The following is a 15,670-nucleotide window of genomic DNA, read 5'->3' as shown; positions in this document are numbered from 1 at the left end:
CTGGACAGACTAGGGAAGGGAAGTCATGCAGCCAAAGAGCGAAGGGAGCAGAGATCCATGCTAGCTGCTTCTCCTCCAACCCTCCCACCCAGCTGAGTCCTAGGGCAGTGGAGAAAGGCCTGCCCAGGCATAGATTCCCCTGCCCTCCTGGAATGGATCCAGGTGCCACACCCTACACGTGAGGGACGAGGGTCCGTAGCCAGGCTGGCTGGCAGTTCTCTTGTGGAAGAGAACAGCCCACAGGGACGTTCCCAGACTGCAGAGCCACAGGAGAGGTGGGGCCTCCCCGGTCCAATTGCCTGCACTCTGCCCTCACCTCGGGCCACGTAGGTGATCCGGTAGCCCTGCAAGTTCTCCAGAGCAGCTCCCCAGGCCAGTCTGAGGAAGGACGGCCCGGCCTCCACGACTCGGAAATTTGACACTCCAGACAGGGCCCCTGAAAGAGAATGGGGGCAAGGCCATCACCCTCACACACTCCTGCCCCAGAGAGCACCCAGCCCTTTGGGCGGGGTCAAGAGGTGTCTTGGTGCCAGGAGGAAAGCAAGCTGCCCCAGGGCGATGCAGGAGGGGGCAGGAGCGGTCATTAGCCAACCTGGGGCCAAGACCCAGCATGTGGCGGAGCAGCCCTAAGCCCGACACGCATCCTGGGGATTCTAAACATTGACTCAAAGTCTCCCCATATACTGTTCATCTCTCCCCTGCCAAGCCCACCAATGCCCCGGAGCTAACACTATTGTGGGACCCACCAAAAACCATCAGCACGAGAGCCCAGTTCCTGGCTCAGCAGCGGCACTCACACCCTATCAATCCCAGCGCGGTCATCCAGCCACAGAATCCAAGATGGCGGCAATGATGGAGTGAGCACATGCTGGGGCCACAGGGAGTCACCCATTCCCATGAGAAGCCTGCCACGGTCACAGGCATGAGGACCCTCACTCACTCCAAACTGAGCCGGAAGGGGTCCAGCAGGCCTGTCCCATCCTTGAGTGGGCTTGCAGCCAGCTCATTCACTAGCCACTGCCCTGAGAAACCAGGTCCTACCCCTGTAATGGGGCCCCATCCTCAGACAATGGTGCATGGACAGGGTAGCCAAGCTTTCTAGCGCCAGGCTGGACTCCAAGATCACCAGGCTCTTCCACCAGGAATCCTCCTGGCTCAGAGGGCACTGGGGAGCCTGGGAGTGCAAGCTGGCTCCTGCGTCTGGGCAGGCGGATAGGGCATGGGGGCAGCGGCAAATGCGCTGCATGCATGGGGAGCTGGGCACGTTACTCACCAGTGCGTCCTTTGCCAGAGACCGATTCGCCGATGCTGTTGGCATACTGGGCGATGACGGTGACCAGATAATCCGTTCCTCCTGTCAGCTGGCTCAGCACGGTGCTAGTCTCCCCGGGGCTCAGGCTGACCTGTTCAAAGGCACCCAAAGGCATTCCCCTCTTCAGCCAGAGAGATCGAACATCCTGCCTGCTCGCCAGCCTCCTCCTGCTGTCCAGATGGCACGGCCCACTGAGCCAGGCCCCATGGAGCGGGTGGGCTCCAGATGGGATTTTGCAACTAAGGGGTTTGGTGCTGGATCAGGGATCAGAGCTGCCGCCACGGGAAGCCAACAGGCTCCATTCACCCACAGGGCAGGCTGCATGTACACCCGTCCCAGTGTGCCTCAGCCAGAGAAACTCCCCTTTCCCAGCAAGGACGGTAGTTTAGTCCCACTGGCCTCTCTCCTGAGCCTGCCCAGCAGGCGGATCTCCAGACTGTAGCTGGAAAGGGAAGCTCTCACCTCTTGCATCTCTGCTGTCACTTGCTGCCCCAAGCCCGTGAGCGGCACATACTGGACTTTGTAGCCTGTGACCGGGCCGCCTGCCGCAGTCCAGCGGATCCTGAGCATGTCAACCGTCTGCTCCACAAAGACCAGGTTGGATGGGCCACTGTACACCCGCGGACCTTAGGGGGAAGAGAAGCAGCAGTCAGGCTCCCTGCTGCCACCACACCTTCCCCAGGATTGACACGTACAGAGCCAAGGCGCTTACTCTAACTCCCAGCTGCCCAACACAGGGAGCCCGCTTGGGGATGGATGGCCTCTGCCACACCGAAGAATGTTATCAGAAGGGAATTATGAAAATGTTCTCACTCAAACTTCCTGGGTGGAGGGGAATCAGCTGGGCAGGGCAGCACCTGTGGGGCCAAAGCGAACCAACACAGGGCCCCAGTCAGCATCCCATCACCACCAAACAGTGCCTCAGTGTGACACTGGCACTGAGCCCTAGACACCGAGGTGTACTTCCAGGATGGGGCTCATCTCCAGGAACACAAGGGAAGGTGGAATTTAAACCTTCCTCTGCAGCACCAGAAACAGCTACAGCAGCCAGTGCCTGAGACTCAGAAAGAGAGGTATCTTGCCAGGCAGAGCCAAGTGCAGACAGCGCCCAAACTGTCCCAGTGGGGAGATTGCTAAAATCCCTCGGCTGTAATTATCTCATGGGTTAGACGGACACTGCAAACAGGAGATGCAATCAAACACAGCATTCCAAAGCATGTCCAGGGCTGAGCCATCACAGCGGGAGGCCGAGAGCGCTAGCTGCAACACACCCCTTACCCGTCTGCAGGAACCCTCCAGTGCTGGCACACACCCTCTGAGACACCAGCGGCAGCAGGGTGCCCAGGATCTTAAAGTCATTGACGTAGAAGAAGTAGTCCTCTGTGGGAGTGGAGGCCACACGCATGAGCTCCGCGCGGTCTGCGTTCTTGATCCCTGTAGGGGGTGAAGAGCCGGTGAATGAGCACTGAGGTCTCTCTCCTGAGAATAATCCCCAGCTATGCCCTGAGCCATGTCCCCCTCCACTCACCGGTTGGCACAGTGGCACCCCCCATTCGGCACAGTGGTACCCCCCATTCTTACTTGCCCTAGCCAGCTGCTACAGCCTCAGACTTTCATGGCTAGCTGCAGCACATTACAGGAGTGCTGGGTTCCCAGAGCCCTTGGCCCGTCCCCTCCCACCAACCCTTGCTGGCCACTGCAAGATGTTACAGGGCACTGCAAGTCAGAGCTCCCTAGCCTCACACCCCTGTACCATCCACTTCCCCCTACTCATGCTAGAGGATCAAGTTCATTCCAAGCCCGACCAGGTGCTTCCACTCTCATCCAGCAGCTGCACTGGCCAAGATCAGAGGATGGATATCTGGCTCTCCCTTCCTCCTAGAGCTCCCCTGGACCAAAGGGACATCGTGGCCAGTGATGGGAGTCCTGAGCAGCCTGGTGAGGGCAGAGAGACCCCCAGGCTCTTGTCAGGTGCTGGAGTCACTTACCCACAGAAAAGACCTTAGTGCCCTGAGCCTTCAGCTTCACGGAGGGCTGCTCCGTGTCATCTTGAGACTTGCCATCTGTGATGAGGATGCAGACCTGCCAGGAAGGGGCAATGGCATGTCAGGAGGGGGCTGGCCAACTCCACATCAGCCACCAGACTCAGCACAAGCCGTGGGGCCCACCTCAGGCGGGAGGGGCCCTAAGGCTAGTGCCCACAGCTTGCTCAGCCAAAGCATAGCAGATGTGAGACAGGGACCCCCAGATGCTGAGTCTGAAGGGGCCCACGGTGGAAAGAAATCAGACAGTACCACTGGGCTGGGGCATGTTGCCTTCCCACGGTCTCCCCTGTTATGGAGAAAGAGTTGGAACTGGACAGATGTTACACAGGTGTTCGAAGGAAAGGGGATGTAGCGACCCACCCGCTCCTGCCAAGGGCCCAGCTCTGCTCCCCCCTCCAACATCAAGGGATCCGAGTGACCGGCCTAGCCATCAGCATGTTCTGGCCCCTTTGCAGGAGAGCTAACAGTGTTTTGCTCACATTCCCTGGCCATGGCATAAGCAGGGTCTCTCTAGAGGTACCTTGGGGACCCCAGTCCGGATCTGAGTGGGCCCAAAGAAGTTGTCAGCGATGTAGCGGAGGCCGGCGCCTGTGCGTGTGTTCCCGCCCTTGTAGCTCAGCTGCTGGATGGCCTTCCTCACCTCTGTCCCGTTGGGATGCTGGGAGAACGTGAACTCAAGCCTGGATACAAACGCAATCCCAGCGGGATGGGGGAAAACCACAACATAGCCAGCTCCCAGCCTGAGCAGGATCCCTACACAGTAACCACATGGCCCACATGCTTCCTTAGGGGAAGCTACCAGGGCACCCACAGGGTTTCTATAGGCCATGGGTCATTTCCCATGGATCCCTAGGGTGCAGCTCCACAGAAGCGAAGTGATGACACTACAGAGGTGGTCAGTGGGTTCTCTGTAATGGGGCTCCATAGAAAGTGTGCTAGGGGGCGCAGGGGCAATAAAGATAATTAGATATTTTATTCTCACCCTACTCCTGCCCAGCCTGGGACAATTAAGGAGATGCACTGGATACCACAAGGTGCTAAGAACAGCGGTCATGAGCAGAGGCTGGGCCTCCTCTGTCAGTAGCAGGTGTCAGGCAACCGCAGCACTTCCTCCCCAGCAGATAGCTCTGGGGCCACTCCGAGCACCCCGAGCTCCCTTGGCGACTAGAACCCTGAGAGCCACCCCCAGGAACACAGAGAGGTGCCCCCACCGAGGACAGGGCTGCGGGAGCTTCCTGGACTCCATGTGTCTGGCTGGGGGGACAGGACCATCAGGACTCACCTGGGGTCATCGCTGTACTGCACTGCCCCGAATCGCACCGCACTCTCACCAACCACATGGACAAAGGGCCTGACCAGGTCCTCCATGAAGGCTCGGATCATGCGGAAGTTGGCCCTCCCAATGCTGGAGGATCCATCCACCAGGAACACAATGTCTGCCGCATAGACATTGATGCATGTCCCTGTAAAGCAACCATCAGCAGCTCAGGGCTGACTTCCTTTGCTCCAGCATGTAAGAGTCAGAGGGAACGGTCCTAGCCCTGCCATGGAGGCTCCCTCCACTGGCTTAGCCCTTCCAGCCTCTAACCTCAGGAGCCCGCACTCCTCCCACAGAGAGCTCCAAGACAGCCAGAGTCCGTGAGTCAGAGCAAGGAAGCGAGGACCTCAGGGCCACATTCTCCACCAAGGCCAGAGGCCATGACAGCCTGTCCCTCTAATATAAGGAGTTCCAGGGCTGAGCGGATGTGGAGCAGACAGGGCTATCCAGGCAAGGGCAGAGATATCCCATGAATATGCAGGGGATGAGCACTGCCAGCAGCTACTGCTTGTGGGCTGACAGCTCCCCCAGAGCCCATTGACCAGGAGCCCTCTTAGCAGAGAGCACGATGGATTTTCTCAGACTAGTACCACATTCCTCCCTGCCAATTACAGGCCTTGCAAAGGGGCCAGGGACTCACTAGCGAGGCAGCAGCTGCCCCTCTCCTGGGAATCACTCCAGCCCCTCACACATCCCACATTCCTTCAGGGATAAGTCCCTGCCAAGAGGCAGCTGGGGTTCCAGGTCCTACGTAGGCTGAGAGAGGCAGCTCCATCATCCAGGCCCATGGATCCTTCCTCCTCCTCCCCTCATGCCACAAGCACAGGTGCTGGAACTAGGGGTGCTGCCGCACCCCCTGGCTTAGAGTGGTTTCCATTCTATCCAGGGTTTACAGTTTGGTCCAATGGCTCTCAGCACCCCCACTGTACAAATTGTTCGAGCATCCCTGGCCACAAGCCTCCTTTGAGTCTCAGCACAGGGCAAATCCCAACCTCCCCTAGGATAAAATCCCTGGGCTCCTTCATGCCCCAGCCCAGGGGAGGGGGCAATCATCAAGCTGGTGGGGGAAGAGAGAGACAGCAACTCCCAGGCTGAGCCTCAGGGAAGCACAGTCACACCCTAGAGCAGAACAAGCCTGCAGGGAGCCCTCTGGCCCATCCCAGGAGCACAGGGGCAGCAGCAAGTCTGCAAGAGAGCTGCCGCACTCTCCCCACTTGCAGTCCTGAGGGTTGCCAATTGTCTAATAATCACACAAACCCAAACACCCTTGTCCTGCCCCTGCCCCACCCCCCCTCCCCAAGGCCCCACCCGCCGCTGACCCAGCCCTTTATCTGAGTCTGAGGCCCTGCCCCCCATTCACTCCACACAGACCCCCGTCGCTCGCTCTTACCGGGCTGTGGCAGGGGGTTGGAGTGCAGGAGGGGGTGCAGGTTCTGGGCTGGGGGGTTGGTCCAAGGGATTCTGCGTGTGGGAGGGGGCTCCAGGCTGAGCCTGGGGCAGAGGGTTGAGAGCTCTTGGAGGGAGTTTGGGTGCGGGAGAGGGTCCATGGCTGGGAAGAGGGTTGGGATGCATGCAGGAGGGGGTGGGGGCGCTTGGAGGGAGTTCGGGTGCAGGAGAGGGTCCACGGCTGGGGCAGGGGGTTGGGATGCATGGAGGAGGGGGTGTGGGGTACAGGCTCCATCCAGGCGGTGCTTACCTTGGGCAGCTCCTGGGAAGTGGACAGCATGTCCAGCTCCTAGGCTCAGGGGCAGCCCGGCGATTCCATGCGTTGCCCCACCCCAAGCTCTGTGCTCGGGGTGGGGGCAGCATGCAAAGACCCCCTGGACGCCCCTGCGCCTACAAGCTAGACACACCATTCACTCAGAGAGTCGCGCAGAGCCATGGCAGCCAGGGAGCCTGCCTTAGCCCCGCTGTGCCGCCAGACTTTTAGCAGCCTAAAATCTCCTGGATTAGCTCCAATAGCCTCTGACAGATCGAGGGTTGGCAACCCTAGCAGTCCTTGTTTCAGGGACAGGGGCTCTCAGTCTGGTGATCTAACCATTATCCCCTCCCAAGTGGTGCTGAGAGAGGGATTCCAACCTCACCTGCTGGAGGGAGCAAGCAAGAGCCTGAGAGCTCACAGGTGGGGCCAGGAGCTGACCACACTGGACAAGCCCCACTTCACCTTGCACATCAGCAGGCCAGGGGGAAGGGGGCGGCGGGGGGCTGGGGAGGGGCCAATAGGGATACCAGAGAGGCATGAGCCGGAGAACTACAGAGAGCAGCAGATTTGTGACACTTAACTCTACACAGCAACATGCCATGCTCCAGGCAGACATCCCAACCACAAATACAGAGGCCAGCCTCGAGGCAGCAGGGGAGCAGAGATCCCCTACCCTGGATCATTTCCCTGTCCCATCCAGTCCTGAGTCAGGCATGTGGGGTCTTGGGGAATCATCAACCATTCAACAAAGTCTGTGTCCTATCCCCTCCCTCACATACACCCCACCCTCCAGTCCCTGTACAATTCAGCCTGGTCACGGCTCAGAACTGCCTGGGCAGCCTGCCAGTGAGTCTGTGCTGGGAGGAGACACCAGGTATCAGACTACAGGGTACAGGCTGGCTTGAGGGGAGGAGCTGGGACCAGCCTGAATGCACCCACAGAGTTATGTGGGCCAAATACCCTCATCTTCACTCCCCCAGCTTTTCTGGGGCCACGCAGTGTTTCCAGCAAACCCAGCAATGGTGCCAAGAGTGCACCCAGCCCACAGCCCTTGCCTCACATACTCCCCCTTGGAGAGCTCAGGCAGCACCAACCTTGGTTTCTTTTTTGTGCCATAACTGGTGCTGGAGCTAGGAGCACAGCGAGAAGCAGGATCCACCCTCTCATCATGGAAGCCTGCAAGACATAACAAGAGGGAGGAGATGATGCCAGCCAGAGAACACGAAAACCAATGGGGTCGGGGGAGGGGGCAAAGACACAGCTGAGTTTCATGGATAAAGCCAACCGGACCCTCCCAGGCACCTCACCCCACAGCAGGAGTTGTCACATTAGGCCAGTGGCCTGTCTCTGATCAGTGGCCAGATGCAAGGAACCCCCTAGTGGACACTTATGGAACACCTCCCCCAAGGGAAGTGCCTACCTAACCCCAGGTGGTTGGTTCAGGGCCTAAAGCAGGCATTTTTATGCTCTCTGAGTAACCGTGGATGCTCTTAGTGTCTATATAAAGATCTAATCTGGGTTTGAATTGTGCTGAGTTCTGGGCCTCAACAACCCCTTGTGGCAGCAAGTTCTCCAGGTTCGGTGGGTTGAAAAGTGTTTCCTTTGGCCAGTTCTAAATGAACTGGCGTTCAGTTTCCTTTGGCCGGCCCCATGTTCTTGTGCCAGGAGGCAGGTATACCCCATCTGCCATCTCTAAACCAGTCACTATTTTGCATATATCTAAAGCAATGTTTTTCAACCCATGGGTCATGACCGCTGCCAATTTCATTACAGTCTGCAGCTCCCCCATTCTGGGCACATCCAGACCCTTCATGGTCAAGTTTTCTCTGGCAGCCTCTGACCACACGCACACACTGAGGCAGCCCAGCATTGCTACCTTTGATCCATTGGCTACAGAAGTAAGAGTAAGTGATGGAAGGGGATCACCAACAGTTTTTACTTCAGGTATGGGGTCACCGCCTCAGAAGGCTGAAAAACACCAAGGGAGAGCATCCCTGTTCTCTGAACTACAATGTCCCTGTCACGTCACCTCTCAGTGGGCAGCCTCTCCCCATTGCTGGATCCTTTCTGAGGTTACCGGAACTGAAAACACATTCCAGCTGACGTGTTAGTACTCATTTACAGGGACATCCTAGTCCTTGCAGCATTACTGTTATTCAGCATTGTCTCCTAGCCCACTCCTTATGCACCTTACCATTCGGTTTGCTTTTTCTGATAGACGTCTCAGGGCTGTCCACAGTGACACACATGGTTTTCCCCTGAGCTATCACAGTTCATTTAGAACCCAGCAACAGGTGTGATTCATTCAAATAATTCCCTCCAGTGTGCATTAATTCACTCAAGTTGAAGAGCAACAAATTTAACTGCTAATAAATACACTGTTAATCTGTGGAACTTGCTGATGCAGGGTTTACAGAGGAAAGTAGCTTAGGAAGATTCCACTAAGGGTTAGACATTTATCTGAATAAGAATAGCATCTGCAGTGACACCAGCTGGGAAAAAGACTACCCCAAGGGCCATTGATCCTGATGCTTCAGGAAATAGAGTGATCACCAGCTGGAGTAGGTGAGTGAAGAAATCTATATCCCAGGATAATGCTGTGCACTTATCCATGGGCCTGCATGTGTGAGGGACAATTTCTTTTCTTACAAAAGCACCATCCCTATTGGCCTCTAGAAAACAGCAGGCAATGGTCTAGATCAGAGGTAGGCAACCTATGGCACACATGCCGAAAGCAGCACGCAAGCTCATTTTCAGTGGCACGCACACTGCCCAGGTCCTGGTCACCAGTCCAGGGGGGCTCTGCATTTTAATTTAATTTTAAATGAAGCTTCTTAAACATTTTACAAACCTTATTTACTTTACATACAACAACAATAGCTTAGTTATATATTATAGACTTATAGAAAGAGACCTTCTAAAAAAGTTAAAACATATGACTGGCACACAAAACCTTAAATCAGAGTGAATAAATAAAGACTCAGCACAGCATTTCTGAAAGGTTGCCGACCCCTGGTCTAGATGGACCCTCCATCCCTCCTGCAGTCAGACACCAGACATGATGGGCTGTTGGGCTCAGTCTGGTATAACATTCCCCACATCCCTATGGCAACGTAGGAAAGAGCTAGACTACCAGAGAACTGACTTATTTTATGGCCCTTTCACTTATTTCTCTCTGTTTGAGCTCTTCCACGTCACAGCCCGTACCCAAGCAAATCAGCAACAGAGCAGAGGGACTGGCAGCAGCGCACAGACTGGGGGAACTCACAGAGGGGCAAGAGAGGATGACACCTGGCACCAAGGGCTCCCTGGAACTTTGGTGGCAGCTTGTAAGAGCTCCCATTTCCCCTAGCACTTCACTCCAAGATGGAGAATAGAGAGGCTGCAGTAACCATCATTAAAGGCAGAGAGTAGCTGCAAGCTAACCCCTCCCCCCCCCCCAGTATGTACCAATCCTCTCCCCTACCCCCACCTCAGGGTTCAGGCATCCACTAATGCCCATAAAGGGGATACTGAGGCTTGCTCTGCACACAGTGTTGCACTGGTTTGACTAATGTGGGATGTTGCACTGATTTAGATAAACCGGTGCAGCCCCGTGTGGATGCACTCCCATTGGATTAGCCCATTATTAACTGATGGGAGCCAGATTTTACTCAGACAGCTTGAAAGCCACATCCAAAGCTTCCCCAGTTTAAATTGTCCCACGGTTGGTGAAACGGGTGGGAGTTCAGCCTTAGGACGAACCCCTGGAAGGCAGCAAGAACCCAGCCCATCTGACGAGGAAACTCTCCCCAGCACGTAGTTTCTCTCATTTGCCTTGAGTTCAGAGCTGGGGAACAGCCTGACTGGCAGCCTGGCTGATTCTTGGGCCTCACACTGCACTTTCCCACTGCTAGCTCTCAAGGGGAGGGTCAGCAGCGTTGTTAGCTCTATTGTACAGAGGGGAAGGACACACAGCAAGTCAATGGCAGTGCTGGGAATGGAACCCAGGTCTCTCACTGCCTGGTGCTCTACCCATGGGATTGTGCTGCCTCCCCACAAGCAGCCAGCAGTGGTGCAAGCTTTACCCAACACTCCCCCCCGACCCTGCACCAGTGAGCCTCAGCCATGTCATGCAGGGATCCGCTGAGGGGGCAGAGGGGAGTTTGTTCTCTGCATCGCAGCCCTGGGCTCTGGGATCCTTCCCTCTGGAGCAGCTTGGGCTGTCCTGGAGATGCCTTGGCAGGCCTAGGGAACGAGTCAGATGTACCCGGGCTGTGTATTGCAAATTGCAATGGTTTGGTGAGTACCCTGGAGGGCTGCACACATGGTGCCACCCAGAACAGAGAGGACAGGTATTGGCAGAGCCAGCCAAAGAGGATGGGAAACTCCTCTCAGCCAGACCTGCTAGGGGCTCCCTTCCAACACGGGCTGAACACATGCCTGGAATCCAGGCCCATCAAAACACTGCAGCTGGCACAGGCTCATACACATTAACCATGGGGGGGTACTGCTCCTCTCACCCCCACAGCTGATGAACACCAGATCTTAGCCCAAGGTCCACGGCTGGGGCAGAAGAGCTGTCAGTGCTGTAGGCCAGGAGTGATGGGAACTTCTCCACAAATCTGCACTGGCAGAAGGTCGATGAATCAAGGGCTCTCAAGCAATGCCAGTGGGGCTCTTGCTCCTCCCTCTAACATGTAGCTGGAGCAGTGCATCCCTGACACAGCTAAGGAGGCTCACTGCACCCTCAGCAGTGCAGAATCCAGCTTTCCAGTGGGGACAGAGGCACTGCCAGGGCTGAGGGCCCACACATGCTAGCCATCACCTTCCACCTCTCACTTCAGTGGCATAGGAGCCCCACGCCCCTGCTGCTCCTAGGCGACACCAAGCAGGCGCTTCCCCCCATGACTTTGCCACCACAGAACAAGCAGATCCAAGCAGGGTCTACTGACTCAGAGCAGATCAAACTAGAGACACCTGGAGGTAAGAGCTTCTGGGACACCTACAAACCCTCCCCAGCGCAGCCAGGGCAGGAGATCAGATGCCCCCTCTTCACTGAACTGAGACAATCCCAATGATTCCAAACAGGAGCGAGTCCAGGCTCACTTACAGATCTGGGATCTGTCTCCCTGGTATTCCCATTGACAACAACAGGAGCTGGGGGGGGGGGGAGAGGGAAGGGGCAATTTCTCCTTGTTTTAAGAATCCAAGGGATTTGGGTTCTTGGGGTCCCCAGGGAAGGTTGGGGGGGGGAGAGGGAAGGGGCAAGGAATGCAGGAGAAGAGGGCAGAGAAAGTGAGGGGCAAAGGTAGAGGCACAGTTCCCTGTTGGAACTTTTAATCAGCAAAGCCAGCATTCCTGATTCCCACCCACTGAGGAGCGGTCACCTCTCCAGCATGGCACAACTCTGTCCCCCTGGGAAGGAGAGAAGCCAAGTTTCAGCAGACACAGATGCCCCAGTGCCGGGGAGAGGGGTACAGGCAGGGCATGTTCCCCTGGCAGAAGTGTCACTGCACACACTCACAGGGCCCCCCCTGTCTAACAGCCCCACTCCTGCCTGCTAACCTCAGGCCGTCCTGCTTCCCAGCAGCAACTCCCAGCTGTCTCCAACCAGGCTGCATACACCCAAGAGTGTAAGTGTGCAGCTGTGAGCGTGCGACAGCATGTACTATTCTGACCCTCAGCAGATGAGTGGACGGTTGTGGTTGCAATGCAAGTGTGTGATTGTGCATAGCTGAGAGCGCAAGCACGCACAGCGGTATAAGCATGCAGTAGTGAGCTAGGAGTGGGAATACTTGGCCGGGATCCCTTCGGATCTTACTTCTCCCCTTTGCTCCCTATAGTTGTTTGGTAACGGTTGCCTGGCTGACATCCCTCTCGCTTCGCATGTACTGGGGCCCCAATGAAAGTCAAGGCAAACCCAGAGCCCGACAGAGATGCTCCAAAGAACTCTGTAGCCTGTCCTCTTTCCCCAAAGCCCTGCCAGCTGGAGTGCAGAGTCAGCGCAGCGGTGCCAGGATGCATTGCCCCTTCCTGTCTCCCCATCCCCATCTTTTGGTCCCTGTCCCGACCCTCACTAGTCCCAGGTAAGCAGTTCCCCTGACGTATCCTGAGACAAGCTTTATACAGGGAGCTCCAGCAGGACGGGGACCTCAGCCCCCGTGCACATTGGCTAAGCCTCCCACTCAGGGCACCTCCTCTCATCTCCCCTCGGAACTGGCCTCCTGCCCGTGGACTCTGTTCGGACCCAAGACCACCCTTCTGCTGCGGGCACCCAAAGAGCTCACAGAGCGCGGGGGCGGGGGAGGGGCAGCAGACTGCAGGAGCAGCGCGTGGGAGGGGAGCTGGAGCGGGAGCTAAGGGGCAGCCGCACCGGATGAAACTGACCAGACCAGGGGTTTCCCCTGGAAAGTTCCCAGCGCCGGTGAAGAGGGAACCGGGGGTCCAGGGCGCTCCGGGACTGGGCAGGCTCCTGCCGGGGCTGCTCCAGGGGCGCACGAGAGCCCAGCCCGGCTGCACAGAGAGGCCTTGGGATTCCCCGGGGCCCCCCAGCCACCTGGTTCCCATCGCAGCCCTGCAGCTGCTGTCCCTGCCCGGCCCCCGGGGCCCGGCTGGACTCCGTCAGGGAGCTACGCGGGGTTACCTGCTGCCCGTCAGCATACTCCGCAAATCCCGGCTCTCGCGCCCCTGGAAGTCAGGCTGGGACCCGGCGGGCGCTCGGCTCCGGCCCCTCAGCGAGATCGCCGCGCTCCGTCCCCGCCGCGCATTGGGGAGGAAACTCCCGAAGCTCCCAGAGCAGCGGAGAGGGAGGCAGGAGAGAGTCCTGGAGAAGCTGCTGCCGTGGGGTGCGGGGGGGGGCTGGTCCCTGCCTCCTTCCGGCTCCCACCTCTGTCCTCCTTGCCCCCAGAACCCCTCCACCACTAAGCCGGGGCCCCAGCTTTTGGGCAAAGCGCTGCAGGCTGCACCCCCGGCCCAGCCCCTGCTCCCGCGGCAGCCAATGGCCACCCGGCCCTCCCAGGTGCAAGGGGCTGCTCCCCTGCTCGCGTGTCAGGGCGCTGGGAGTGGAGCTCAGCCAGCCACACCCGGGACGGGAGCTTCCAGCTCCAGCCGGGACACCGGGGGGTGGGGGGGCCTTCCCTGCCGAGGAAAACGAGACATCGCCGGGGAGGTGCCTGTGAGGGACAGCGGGGGCCTTCGATCCAGCAGAGCAACTGAGCCGAGGGCAGTGAATGTGGCAGATGGTGGCCACTAGAGGCGTTGTCACCGAAGGTCACTGCCGTGGGGCGAGCCCCGTGGGAAGCGAGGATGGGTCTCAGCTCAGATCCTTCTTTGGCCAGCCCAGGAAAGCCACAGCTGGGCACCTTGTGCCTCGGGGGGCTGCGGAGACTGAACCCACCTCGGGCCCCCAACATGCAGGGCTGGTCCACATAGAATCAGGGCTCCATGCCGCCCTCCCCCCCAAAGTCTGGTTGACAAAATGAACATTTTCCAGAGAACTTTCCTTTGGCTCGAAATGTTTCGATTTCTCAATGAAAAATCAGCATCCTACTTTTTTAGTCAAACTATTCAGGTTCTGCTAAAACTGGGGCGGGGGTTGGTTTTTTCACAGCTGAGCATCTCTTCCCAGAAAGGTTTTTGACAATTGAAAAATGTAGGCATTTGGGCTCAGTTTTTGTTGAAAAATTCACTAGAAATTCTGGGAGAAAGAGCGATTTTTTTGTTCAAATTTCCCACCAAAAATTGGGGGCCAGCTTTAACTGGAGGGTTCCCAGGTCAGGGCAGAGGTGCATTGTCCATTCCTCCTCTCCCTTAATCTGGATAGGGTGAGATTCAGAGAATCATAGTACTCTCGAGAGGTCATCTAGTCCAGTCCTCTGCACTCATGGCAGGACTAAGTATTATCTAGATCATTCCTGACAGGTGTTTGTCTAATCTGCCCTTAAAAATCTCCAATGATGGAGATTCCACACCCTCCCCGGGCAATTTATCCCAGTGCTTAAGCACTACTGGCCTCTCCTCCCTATCCCAGAGCGAAGACCTAGGATAGTCAGTTGGGAGAGTTTTCCAGGCTTTCAAATCCCACTTCACCCCACCAGAATGCCAGGTTTACAATGGCAGCAGTGGTACCATGGAGCCGGGCCCATGCTCAGAAGGAGCCCAGGCCTGCTCTGCTTGCACTGTGCCGTAAGACCCCACCAAGCTGCTGGCTCTCTCCCTCTCTCCCTCTCTCGTACACGCACACGCTTGTCTCCAGCTCCTGGTCCCATTAGACAGCTTCTCTCTGCCTCCTGGCCAGACCCCAGTGCACCTCTGGCTCCAGGCAGTCTCTGCTTCCCACCACCTGGGGGGCCCCACCTGTCTCCCTGGAGCTGAACCGCCTGGGACTGGTGCAGAAGCCTGGCCCGTCTCAGCCAGTTGGGGCGGGGACAGTGTGGGGGACTTGGCTGAGCCCCTCCAGGCAAGTGGGTTCTGAGGGAGCCTGGCTGATTGTGCCACTCCTGAGGGGCTGGAGCGGTTCCCCACCCTGGGACCAGCCCTGCCTGCACTGCTGGCTCAGCCTGGCAGACAGAGTCACCTCCCAGCAGGGCCGGTGAGTGCAGCCGGGAGGCAGGGCATGGGGAAGTGGGTCTATGGAGGGCTGGTGTGTGTGTTTGGGGCTGTGAGGGGGTGGGGAAGATCTCTGTGTGTTGGGTACTAGGGAGTGGGGATTCTGTGGGGGAGGGCTGTGGGCAGAGGGGGCTGGGCAGGTGTGGTGGAGAGCAGGGTGCTGTACATTTGTGGCACGGTCCTGGTGGGGTCCTGGGCACAGAAGGCCTGGTGGGGCTCTGGCCATAGGAAATTGGGGGGCGGGGTGGAAGTGTTCCAGTGTTGGGCAGGGGGGCTGTGTGGCATGGCAGGGGCCCACCCCCACCATATAACCTCACAAAGGATAATGGGGTAATTCTGTCTGTCCAGAGGAGCCAGCCCATTTGGCCACGCAAATGGAGTTAACTGACACTGGCCACATTTGAAACAAGAGACTGAGAAACCACAGGCCACTGGCTCCATCAGCTCTGTGCCCTGCCTGGAGGAAGCCAGTAGCTGATGTTCCTGAGGAATGTGTAACCTGCCCATTATGCAGCTGGCTAACTGTGTAACACTGTACATGATGTGCGTGGGGAGGGGGGTCTTCCTGACCCCTGCTATCAGCAGTTTATGTCTTAGAGCATGAAAATTGATTCTTCTCTCATTTTAGTTACAAGTCTTATGTATGGTCATAACATTATCCAGCTGCATTTTCAATCCAGGCACAGGGAAGTCACTCAGTGAGA

At 57.3% G+C, this 15,670-nt stretch overlaps 1 protein-coding gene across 1 annotated transcript in view; it reads right to left on the bottom strand.

The window, feature by feature from the left end:
• The window catches only part of COL7A1 (collagen type VII alpha 1 chain), a 96,847-nt gene extending 92,198 nt beyond the window's left edge, over positions 1–4,649 (bottom strand). Inside the window, exons 1-7 of the mRNA XM_075073324.1 lie at positions 4,640–4,649; positions 3,878–4,110; positions 3,301–3,394; positions 2,591–2,746; positions 1,775–1,938; positions 1,274–1,403; positions 317–436 (exon numbers count right to left, since the gene is read on the bottom strand). Coding sequence (XP_074929425.1) covers positions 317–436; positions 1,274–1,403; positions 1,775–1,938; positions 2,591–2,746; positions 3,301–3,394; positions 3,878–4,110; positions 4,640–4,649 — 907 coding nt within the window. The remainder of the gene's footprint in view (positions 1–316; positions 437–1,273; positions 1,404–1,774; positions 1,939–2,590; positions 2,747–3,300; positions 3,395–3,877; positions 4,111–4,639) is intronic.
• Positions 4,650–15,670: the final 11,021 nt, after the last annotated feature.

Source organism: Chelonoidis abingdonii, chromosome 17, assembly GCF_003597395.2.
Source record: "Chelonoidis abingdonii isolate Lonesome George chromosome 17, CheloAbing_2.0, whole genome shotgun sequence".
Classification (NCBI taxonomy): Eukaryota; Metazoa; Chordata; order Testudines; family Testudinidae; genus Chelonoidis; species Chelonoidis abingdonii.
This window is presented reverse-complemented; position numbering and strand designations above follow the sequence as displayed.